Below are 12,492 nucleotides of genomic sequence, written 5' to 3' on the forward strand. Positions count from 1 at the left end.
GAGATTAGTTAGGAGTTAGAAAGCGAAGGCTCGATTGAAAGTAGTCCAAGATTCAAGCTGAATCAATGAACGAAGGTTGAGAAGAATTAGAAAGGAGTGCAAAAAAGAATCATTAGATTTTGAAGTCCAGAGGTCTCAACTAGAAGGAGAGTGAGGCTCGACTGAAAGGAGAGTAGGAGAGGAGGCTATGAAATAGCATAACTGAATGAATGAACAAGGGTTGAGATAAGAGTGCAACTAAGCTCAAAGAATTTGAGCTTTTCATTCCATTCAAAAAAGTCTGAAGGAGGGAGGGTAGTAGCTCAACCATAGGAAGAGGGACATAGGACCACTCAAACTTATGCTCCGCTCCATAAACAAGTCCATGGAATCTAAGCCTAGGAAGTTTAAGCAGCTTAGTGGAAAGAAAGCCTATCCTAATCTCTGATCAAATTCTTTAAGACTTTATCAATGAGCTTTGATCCTTCTCCTAAGAAAAAAGTCTAGACTCCTTTGGAGGCCGGACTAGGGAATCTTGACCCCCATCCATCAGCTGGCCATTTATTTCATTCTCACATGCCAAAGATGAATAATGAAGTCAGCTCCCTCAGTGTTAAAACCAGAGTTGATTGAGGTCCCAGTTTCGAGGTTTCTGCACAAGTCATGAGTGGAAGGAAAAGTCTCTATTTACATTAAAGAAAGTATGAGAATGCGGGCGCTCATGCATCCCGTGTGAAAGAAGCAGAAAGTAGCTAATTCTTTCCAACTCAATCTCTGAACTCATTTCACAGGCGCGGGTCAGAAATCTAAAGCAATTGACCGTAAAGTAGTTCAAAGAAAATCACTCTTTCAGACTAAACTCCTGAGTTCATACAAAAGATCCCAGTAGAGAAGGGTTAGAGCGAAGTAGAAGCTCTTTCTAAGGTCACTGTCATTGTGGAAGTTTCAGTTGCGCTTCTTCTATCAATGCCTTTCCACACATCCATCTCTTTTGCATATTAGAACAAGGATTTCTCGTTAAAAGCCACGACCCATGGAGCGGTCACGAACCCCAATAGACCTTACTAGATCTCTCGAAGGCATCCTTATCTTATTCTTGCATTCCCTCTATGTTCTTATCTATAGTAGCGTACCACTGCTTTCCCCTTTCTCTTACATAGCTCGAGGTATCGGTTGAGAAGTGTGACCTTGAAGCGGACTGGACTTCTGGCTTAAAACTGCATCCTTGTGATTTTGGGTATGTCCTTCGATCTCAGAATTGTTGGCCTTTTTAGACATGTTCCTTCCATTCAGGACATCCGTGCGTAAGCAGAATACTCAATTCTTCTCCTGAAACAAGGGCTATGACAGAACCTTCCACTATAGCGACAACAAGAAAAATTATGACTTGAGTTTCCTTTAGTAAGACGGAATGAAGCATCTCCACCTACGAGAAGGGAATAAATAGTGAGTAGCATAGGTTCTCATACGACCAATTATGCATCAAGACCGTGAATGAGTAAGCCCACAGAGCGGACGTTGAAATAGACAGAGCCAAAAGTCTCTCTTTCAGATGTAGCAGTGGTGGTTCTCACTCTCCTTTCTCTTGCTCTTTTTTTGCCATATCATCTTGATGATAGAAAGCTAAATAAACCAGAGCTGTTAGTATACCATAAACCAATCCTTTGATCATTCTTTGAGCCTCATCAACAAAGAAATCTCAATACCTTATTTGCTTCAAGATGAATGCAGACGCCCTAGGGAGAGGACTAGCTTGCACAAAGTGGGAGTTATAATTTATGACTTTGATCGAGAGTCAGGGGCCCTTTCAATAAGGCATGCGTAGGGGCGTTCACCTTTATTTGTTCTTTCATTCTTTTGCTTACAATTTTTGAACACATGGATGTAATTTGTGGTCAGTAAGAAAAGAATGAAACTCAAACTAGGTCAATTGCCCTGATTGAGTGAGAGAGTCAAAATTCCTTATTCATTATCTGTTAAATAACCTACCTGAAAGAGGCGGAGTAAGGTTATGAAATAACTGACTCCGACGGGGCGGTTCGAAGAAGCTCGACTAAGAAAGAGAGGCAAAGAAATTGCGAAAGAGAGATGCAAAGAATTTGTGGAATTAAAGCGAAAGTCCTTATCCTTTTAATTAATAGGCTCAAAGAATTCTCAAATTCCACTATACTTGAAAGCGGAGGGGTCCAGATGTCTTAATACTCCTAACGGAGGGTTTCAGACCCAATGAGTAGACAAAGGATTAGTAGTGGCTACCATCTTAAGATTGAAGGATTGCATTACTATACTAAATTCTAGAAAGGAAACCTATACGCAAGGATTAAAACCCCAAGGATGCTTAGAATCAAGGGAAAATCTAATTGGTTTACGAGGTCAAATCTCCATGGATTTTAAACCCGTGTAGTGGGTATAATTTCTAAGAAGTTTCAGTCGTAATTCCACTAGCAAATCCTCCATTTGAACCGTCTTTGGATTGACCCCCTATCATATCTCATTATTCTGGACCACTCACGGAGCGGTAAGAGATTCACTCAGAATATAGGGTAGAAGCTTTACCTAGTGATGAAAGAGGCTTCCAATTTCTAAGCTATATGAGAGGTTTGGATGGTAAGCAAAAAGAATTGATCAAAGAAGTTGGTAACTTTCGCATGAAAGATGGTAAAAGAACGAGAGTTCATGTTATAGTTTATCAAACTTTGAATCGCCCTACTCAAACTAAATGTGATGGAATTAAACTAATGGTTGAGGCTGTAGAGAATATAAAGCCCATATGCAAAGTTGAAAAAGTAGAAGTAGCAGTTACTATTTATGATGTCCCTGGGATTATAGGTAGGGATCGTCAACAAACCTTAGCTATTCGTTGGATCCTTGAAGCAACTTTCAAACGACGTATAAGCTACAAGTTAAGCTTAAAGAAAGGTTCATTTGCTGAGATACAAGATGCTTATCGAAAGAGGGGAATTGCACATAAGAAAAAGGAGAATCTTCATAGACTGACTTCCACCAATTGAAGTTTTGCACATTTCAGATGGTGGTAAAGTAAAGACCACATAATAGAATATCCCTCATTTAGTTAAAATATGAAGTCAGATATGCGTTGACCCAGCCTCTGCCTTCTGATATTTGAAGTCTGAACATAGAAAGCCAACTTTCTTTATACTCCTCCACTCCTTCATTGAGTTGGAGGACAGGCTTTCTGAAGGAAGCCTGCCTCTTATGCATTGAATGAAAGAATCGAACTTTGTATGACTTCTCTTTTGCCTCAGGTTGAATGAATATGAAAGAGAGATCAATAATAAAAGAGGTCATGAATTCGGAAGTAGTGGGCCTTTCAACCTTTTTCTAGTGACTTGGGGAGCTGATATGAGAAATGGACTAAAATAAAAAAATCAAATAATAGGGAATAAAAGGGAGGGGATCTTTGAGATACCATGTTGGTATGGCGTGCATAATCTAAAGTGAGGTAAAAAAGAAGAGGTCTTCGGTGGTAGAGGCATGATTGCCCTCAATTTTTATGTCAGAAAAGGCAAGAGAAAGAAAAGTCGGGACTTCCTCCGTTGGGCAAAAGGCTAAAGGTTTGCTCCTTTCCTCACTCCATTAGGGATTTCTTTGGCTCAAGCTATCAATAGCAATAGTGAAGCTCATCCTTCATTAGCTTACGTGATAATGGAAGAACTTCCCCACCTTACTATTAAACCATAGCTTTCTACCTTTTGATTCTGGTCATTTTATCTTCATCATACCAAGGCCCGTGCCACTTGAACCTGTAGTTGCAGCAGCCATTTTTCTTGATTACGGAATAAGGTGCTCTAATTCGCTTTTATCAAGTTTTCCATTCGCTGAGTAAGGCCAATTTCCAAGATGAAGGCTTTCCCCACCACCCCCATCTAATCCATGCGGGTATGCCAATTTCTCTTTATCACGAGGAAATGGAATTGAGCAAACGATGTATAATAATCTGAAAGGAGAAATGGAGATTGGAAAGTCAGAAGTGAAAGGGGAGAGATGAAAGAAGAACTAGCCTCATAGGCATTAGCTCGAGAGAAAAGAGGGAGATGAGTGTGCGAAGCCCTAAGAAGGAAAGAGGGTGCGAGCTGCTAGCTTAGAACTAGTATTTCTAAAAAGAACCTTTCACCGAATGATAAAATAAAAGGTGAACTTTCGGCTTGTAGAAGACGGATTGAAGGATTTCCCTACAGGAAGTTCAGTAGCGGATGCATCAAGGCACGTCCTTCTAATTTTGATGGAATTCATTTCATAGATTTTTGCCATCTTCTGGAGTAGAAGTGCCCTTATTACAAGCTAAATAGTAGGTTATGCAATCGACATTGACTAATTCTAAAAAATGTAGGAACCTTGATGGAACTCCTAGAGAAGTCCAATCCAAGAAATTTTGAGTGGAATAAATGATCTATACTTTCATCTTATATATTCCCTCTTAGCGGTCGGACCTCTTTGATCCACTAAAGAAAAGATGGAACTCAAACTTCTGTCCGAGTATCCACTGAAGAGAGTCAAAGAAATTGAGTTCTTCTTCCATTCTCAATTAATTCACTCTTTGTCCTCCATTCATTGATTCCTTCTTCTAACCTTTCTTTTTCTCTGAAAAAAAGATCTGACATTTTCTCAAATTCTTTGAGCCTCCCATGTAGTGGATTGAGGTAGGTGCCTTGACTTGCTATCTGTGTCTAACCTTGTAAATTATGAGGCCTTTTCTTGGTTGGTTTTCAAGTTAACCCTTGGGTAGACGACATATCCAAGGTATATACCTCTTTGAAGAGCATCGAGAGATTGTCTTTTATAGGACCCACAAGCTTAAGGACAGTGTCATGGTCTGACACAGGAGTTAGTTGAGACGCAAATGTCGATGAATCTCGATTTTTTATGTAGTTTCATTTGCTTTTTCTTTTCCAAGAGTTACTTTAAAAAACACGTAACATACTACATTGTTTAGGAGAGAGAATCAATTTTTAGTGAAGTAGTACGCCCAGCAACTACTCTGTGGAAGTCTACCACAGGGCCCAATCATACTCAAATAGAAAGATCCTGGCTCAGAAGGAAGGCTAGCTATATGCTTTAGACATGCAAGTAAGTCGAAGGTTGTTTAATCAAAACCTAGGCCATAGGCTTTCTCTTTCAGGGAGTCTGAATGGCTTAACAAAGAAAGCTTTCTTTTTCTAGAGAGAGTCAAGGTGGCTTTTCGCGGGCAAGTTTGTAAGCGCAGGCAAGTCAGACCAAGTCGAATTTTTTATGCCTTCCATTATAGCCTTCTTTTTGTGCACGAGACCACTTTGATCTTATGTCAGCGGGGTTTCTTCTTTGCGGCTCTAAAAGACCTTTTGCGCTATATCTTCATAAAGGCGAAAAGTTCCCATTTTGAGACTGCAAGACGACCCATTGTGGAGCACTTTCTTACTTCTTTAGTTAGATCAATGTGAAATTATCCTCCACAAGACTCTTTCTCTTTTTTCAGGGCTTGGGTATGAGAACATAATCTTCATTGATCCGGGTCAAAGTTTAAAATGCTCATAATAGTTCGACCTATAGAAAAGATCATTCAAGAGGAGAGAACTCATTTATGATTCTAGCTGAAAAGACTAGTCAAAGGAAGGATCAAGAATGTCATATATTTCAGGAACAAGATCAATTGCTGATAAACAAGTCAGAATTGTCTCAACTCAAATTGATGGAGTTAGACCTAAAAAATCCATTCAGGTTTATTATCGATTAGGTATTAGTGGGAACATAAAGATCAAAGAGTTAACTAAGTATCAGATCGACCAAATTAAACAAATGATAGGTAAAGATCATATTGTTCATTGACAATTGAGGAGGGGAGAACGAGCAGACATCGAATAATTCATTTCTCTTTCTTGTTATCGTGGAATTCGTCATCAAGATGGATTGTCCTTACGCAGTCAACAAACTCATACGAATGCTAGGACTTTTCACAAGTGAATTAAAAAATGAAATTAGTCTATCACTCCGTTAGGAGTCTAAAATCGGAGGATAGGCTTTTCGCAAATTCTTTGCTCTTAGCGGAGGCTCCGTAGGAGTTGAGGGTCCTTCGTATTAGCGTTCCATTTGATCCACAAGTTCCTTCGGTTCATGAATATGGATAAAAACAAGTCCACAGGTAGAGTAGGTTATAAAATAACTCGACTGTAAGGCCCCGTTAGAAGTTGAAAGTGAAGTCCTTATCCATTATTCTGTGAAGGTGTGCATTATTAAATAACTCGACTCAAAATAAAAGGCTCTGTTAAGAGTTCAAAGCAAAGTTCTTATCCCTTAGTCTATGAAGGAGCCCTTATATTTATAAATAACTCAACTGATAAGATTAAAGAATTAGCTCAGAATTTGAAAGCGAAGTCCTTATCCCTTATTCTATGGAGGAGCCCTTTAATTTTTGAAATAACTTGACTCAAAACAAAAGGATTAAAGGATTATCTCAAAATTTGATAACAAATTTCTTATTATACCAATGTCAAAGAGTGCAAGTTGAGCTACTAAATAAAGAGAGGACGTCCAGAGTAGCTTAATTAGGCAAGAAGTCAATGAACAAGGGTTGAGACAGGAGTGCAAATCTCCTTTCAGTCGAGCCTTATTCATTAAGGGTCTTTATTTTTCCATACTCATATAAACATCTGGACCTTATTTTTTTTTCTTATGCTCTACTCCAGCACTCATGTTAAGTCTCTTCTTAATATTCACTAATAGTCGTTTCGCTTCGCACCTTTGGACGAACCCTTATTTATTCGATATTAACATGTCCTCAATGAACCACTCAATGTGATTCTTTGACCATCCTCTAGACGACTAAAAGCCTAGGACTTCAGACCATAGGTGAAAGTCTAATCTTTCATTTTTGCACTCCTCTCCTCTTAAATTTTTTATGCCTCTCCTTTTAAGTCGAGCTGCTTTGCATATTTCCAATCGCTTCTCAACTCCTACGGAGCCTCGCTCTCCTTTCAGTTAAGCTCTCTCCTTCTAAATAAATTTTTTGCACCTCTCCTTCTTAGTCGAGCTGCTTCGCACCTTTCAGGTTCATATGGATTTTGACTCATCTGGAGCTTTCTTTCAGAACAGATGAATCACACTGATGGCTACAATAGTTCACTTCCATTTTTCTCTAGTATTTCAGCGATTACTAATAGACGTATATGTATAGTATGACTCATTCGCCTCTAATGGCTTCATTATCGCTCATGACTGGTATATGGATTTCTCTTTTTATGTAGTGGTCGGCCTGATGCTTGGCCAGAACTAGTTGCTTCCCGAATGACTCATGACTTAAGTATGCTCTAGGCTTCTTTCCTTCCCCTCCTTCCTTGCCGCCAACAAAGAGTAAGCAAGTGACCTTGGTTGCATTCGTTATAGGGTAGCTTCCGTGCCCTTCCTACCTACTTCAATGGATGTGACGTGTCTTCAAGATTGAGTTTTTTCTCCAAATGTTCTCTCTCTTTTCTTTTTAGATGGAGAGGACGAGTTGGTCGATCGTAACATCATTTATGAGGAGCCAAACGATGAAGCCTCCTTCTCAGATAAAGTTGTCTCTGATGTGACTAGCATAAACCAATCTATTGTGATTTTTGGGTTTGGTTAAGTAATAGAGGCTAAGGAGAGATGTTAGTTAAAAGCAAATATCGCCCCTCATGCTTCTCTGGTCCACTTACCAAGGAATAGAAAGGGATGAACTGGAGCCGAAGCTAGTTGGGGTAAAGAGCCGTAAGTACAGTGGGGGTGAGAGAGGATGTGCTCGTATGGTTCAAAGAAGTGTATGATCAACTCGTTGATTGTTGGGAACTTTCACTCATCTATATTCGAAATATGCCTTTCTAAGAGCATTACAATTTGTAGCTCAAATGGTCCAAAATGAAGTCTCTGGTTTGATTCTTATTGTGAGCGTGTTTGGATACATGAAGGCAATCGCTTGGATGTTTTTCTAACCCAAACCGGAAGGGTCTAGAAGGAACCGTAGCATGGGGAATGTTCATGTCTCGTCGTAGGGATCATTTTAACTTGTGGGTCATAGGGCGGTTTATCTACTTAAGGGTCGGGTTACAAGGATCCTGGTACTATCCATGTGTGAAGAACCTTGGGGTGACTGCAATGAGCAGAAATCTTACTCATTGGCCTAAATGATGAGCAAACACTCGAAAGTGAGAGCAAGGGATCACCCAAGGAATGGACGAGTTTAAAGAAGAGAGGCAAGAATCGTGCTTTTAAAGAAGCCTTTATTCATAGAGGCGATTCAAATCTAATATAAATTACGGGAATAACTGACTCAACCATGCCTATATATAGACTCATTCTCTAAACAGCGTAGGGCCAAGCCATTTCAATGAAACCAGAAACATCAAAGTTGAAGTGCTTCGATATTCTCAGAAGCCTACAAGAAAAGGAGCAGGAAATTCATGGCTCTGACTTGCACTACCTCAAATTAAAAGGATAAGGACTCTTTCCTTCTTAGTCGAGCTGCTTTGCACCTTTCGTTTTAAGTTGAGTTATTTCATTAATGCGCTCCTTTGAAGAATAAGGATAAGAACTTTTGCTTTCATTTAACTCCTACTCCTCCTCTCTTTTCAGTCGAGTTATTTCATGATCTCTTTAATGATCTCTTAATTCTCTCTTTATCTGTCTTCTTATCTTCTTATCGAGCGGGAAAGGGTTCGAGACCATATGGGAGTTTGAAGATTGTGGTTTGGGCTGAATCTCATGTAGTATAGGGTCTTTTCGGTTGAATAGGACTAGCCCTAACAGAAGTCCTTGAGGTTTGCTTCTTGATCTTTCTTTTCAAAATTTGACTCTTGGCTTAGCATGAACTTGGTCTTGTTCAAGGGATAGATTCCACCGAAAGAACTAGGTGGTCTCATTCGTCTAAACTGATTTCCGCAATAGCTTTTGGAAACACATGTCTATCCACTACTCCTTGCGGCCCTTGGTAGAGTCTCGCGCCTTTGTTCATTGATTGTTAACGAAAGATGAAAAACAAAGGGGGTACAAGGTGTCAAATAAAGGTCTTTTCACTCATAAAAATGAGTTAGGAATCCCAGTAGAAAAGAGGAAAGGCATCTTTTCGCTAATCGAACAGGAGCGATGTTTGAAGCATTGACTTATCGCACCAAGTATTCTCGTATGAAATGTAGAGCCTTATCAACTTTAGGAACAAAATCCCACTCCACGGTCTAGGCTGACCTCTTGCTCATTGAGGCGGTAAATTTGGCTTGGTCCTTCGTACATTTTAGAGAAGAGTTCTTCCTCTTTTAGTTTATCTAAAAAGGTAGTTCAAATTTCGCTCTTCCTTTCCAGCCTGAGGCACTAGGTCGATTTCCTTTTCGAGCTAAGTTGCTTTAGGTGCCTTTAATGCAGTGGGTCTTTATATAGGTTGAGTCCAAGAATGGTTGGATCCCCTTGCTCTTTTACTGCGTAGTGGGGCAAGAGACCTTTGATCTCGTAACTCGAATGGAAGAAGTCAAGGGATAATTGTGAGGTTGCTTTGTTGACCAATGGACTTCTGGGTTGAATCATGAAATTCAAGGTTTGACTATGTTCCAGGTGTTCTCAATAAAGAAGGGCGCATCAATGAACAAAGGCTAAAAGAATTTGAGAAGCAGAAGCCCGCTCGCTCGATTAACAGGAATGAGAGTCGGTTATGTACCAAGCACCTGATTTTTCTTCTTTTCCCCAAGCAGAAGTGAGTGTAGAAACTTTGAAGTTTAAGTTGAGTTGCCTTCAGAGGTTGATGTTGAGGTTTCAATAGTTGAGGAAGTTGCTTTTCTCAAAGCTATTATGCATAGAATGTAAGCACGAGAAGGAATAGATGAAATAGCTCTACGAAAGAACCAATCTGTCAATCTGTACCCGCTGCACGGTAGAAAGGAAAGGCACTCGCTCAACCCAACGTAACGGCCGGGAAGTGGTCTTTCTAGTGGCAAATGGGGGGAGTTAGGTGTCAGAGGGAATACTACTACAAAATTGTGTTTACTTGACGCTTTTTAACTGTCAAGTATTTGTTTACTTGAGTCTTTTCAATGTGTCAACTAATCCAGTGTCAAGAATAAGGAAGGTTTACTTGACAGTTTCTAAGTGTCAAGTATAATTATATACTTGACGCTCAAGTATATAATTATACTTGACGGGTTTTATGCGTCAACTAATCCAGTGTCAAGAATAAGGGGTTTATTTTTTGCAGTTTCTAAGTGTCAAGTATAATTATACTTTACATTTAAAAAGCGTCAAGTATAGAATTATACTTGACAGTGTTTATGCATCAACTAATCCAGTGTCAAGAATAAGAGGGTTTTATATTTGACAGGTTTTACACGTCAAGTGGAATTATACTTGACAGTTTATAGGTATCAAGTATATAAGGTTTGTTCAAATAAAAAATTATATATTTTGAAATATCCATATATTTTATCATTCACCAGTTTTAAAGTCCAACAATATTAAAATACACATCAATAGAAAATTTGAAATCAACTCAAACTTTCCATCAAAGAAATTGCATATATATATCAATAAACCATATATTTAAATTGGTGATTACATAGTCAATTACAACACATATATATATGTGCAGCCCAAACTTCTAACAATAGCCTAACCTTTCCATCAATGTCGATACATAAGCAAAATATATGTGTAGCCTAAAGGTGTCTTTACCATATTAAAACTAGTTCACCTATATCCACTATCAACAAAATATCAACAAAACTAGTTCACCTATATTCAGTATCAACAAAATAAGAACAAAACTAGTTCACCTATATCTAGTATCAAAAAAATTTGTCTATCTAACCCAAAAAGAACTTAGTTATGACCATTTCACATGTGGCCACCCAAAAAATCAGCAAGCTCCATTCGTACTTCGTTCAACTCGAGTTGACTGTATGAGGTCCTAGTATCAATCTGATATGAAACCCAAAATATTGAAGTTAATACTTTGATTACTTGAATTTTATAAAATAATTCAAACAATCATTTAAACACAACATACCAAATCTGTGACTACTATGCTCCCATTGGTGATTATATCTCTCATGTATCTCATCACATAGTATCCACATTCAACTACTCCAACTTGCAAAGGACACTTTAAATACATAGTACCTAATATAATGCATATTGCCAAGAAACAACCACTTAGTACCCAATATAATGCATATTGCCAAGAAATAACCACATGGTATTCAATATAATGCATATTATCAAGAAATAATCACATAGTATTCAATATGATGTATATTGTCAAAAAACAATCACATAGTATCCAATATGGTGCATATTGTCAAGAAACAATCACATACTACCCAATATAATGCATATTGTGAAGAAATAACCACATAGTGTTCATATTGCCAAAAAACAATTACATAGTATCCAATATAGTGTATATTGTCAAGAAACAATCACATAGTATTCAATATAATGCATATTGCAAAGAAACAATCACATAGTATCCAATATAGTGCATATTGTCAAGAAACATTCACATACTACCCAATATAATGCATATTGCCAAGAAATATGTGTACACTTACCTTCACTGTTTTCCATCTTGGTTGTTTACAACTTGTTTGAATATTCTTCTGAGATCGGAAGATAGTAATAGCCCTAATACCAAGAAACAACTAGACATTACAATGAAGTACACTTTAAGATGGAAAACATCATATATGAAGGAAGCTTACTTACGTGTCAGTGACATATCTAATATCTACTCTTGATGTTGTTCGAAGTGAGTCAAGATAATAGACTGTCTCATCGTATGCGTTAATAGCTAGAAGTGCCCAATGACCACTACATAGAAAGAATAAAGTAGATTGTTTTCATATAACTTAATTTCCTAACCCCCCCCCCCCCACCACAAGATTGACTTCACATAATTCATTGATTAGTATAGTAATTACTTACCCTGGATTGAATGGAGCCAGAACAAGTTGGTTTGGTTTAGAAGCCACTAATCTACTGCAAAGATTGCGAGCTCTAACTTCTTGGGTGTTGTGTCTAACAGATATAAGGGACGGGTCAACGAAGATGTAATTCGAAAGTTCATCTTGTGAATGAAAATACCTAAGAAAGAGAAATCAATAAACAAGTATTTATATAAAAAGATTGGAGTGGATGAATGAGTACTTACGCCATATATGCAACCAATGTCAAAGTCTTCAATTCTCGCATGTTACAAAAATCAATAATATCTTCCCGAAGAACACACGTCTTCCTACCGATACCAAACAACGAGAATGGTAGTTGGTAACGAATCCCTGAATCTTTGTCCATTACCTTTTTAGCAATTTTGAGTATTGTCTTCAAAGGTAGTGGCATCTTGATATTGGACTCACATACAACTTCTTTTTCATTACGAACCTAAGAGAGACATAAATCCAACATTAATAAACTTTATAAGACTTATAAAAACTCATGCATCAAGTTGTGCCAAAACATAACTAATTACCTCAAAACAAATCATCTAATTAAAATGACTTACCGATACAATTAGGACGAAAA

General features: G+C 38.2%; 1 protein-coding gene across 1 annotated transcript; it reads left to right on the plus strand.

Annotated features, from left to right (window-relative positions):
* The first annotated feature begins 2,570 nt into the window (after nucleotides 1-2,570).
* LOC127143988 (ribosomal protein S7, mitochondrial-like) lies at nucleotides 2,571-2,990 on the plus strand. The gene has a single exon (XM_051079315.1). The coding sequence runs from the start codon at nucleotides 2,571-2,573 to the stop codon at nucleotides 2,988-2,990; it is 420 nt and encodes a 139-aa protein (XP_050935272.1).
* Nucleotides 2,991-12,492: the final 9,502 nt, after the last annotated feature.

This window comes from Cucumis melo, chromosome 11 (genome assembly GCF_025177605.1).
Source record: "Cucumis melo cultivar AY chromosome 11, USDA_Cmelo_AY_1.0, whole genome shotgun sequence".
In the NCBI taxonomy this organism is placed as follows: domain Eukaryota; kingdom Viridiplantae; phylum Streptophyta; class Magnoliopsida; order Cucurbitales; family Cucurbitaceae; genus Cucumis; species Cucumis melo.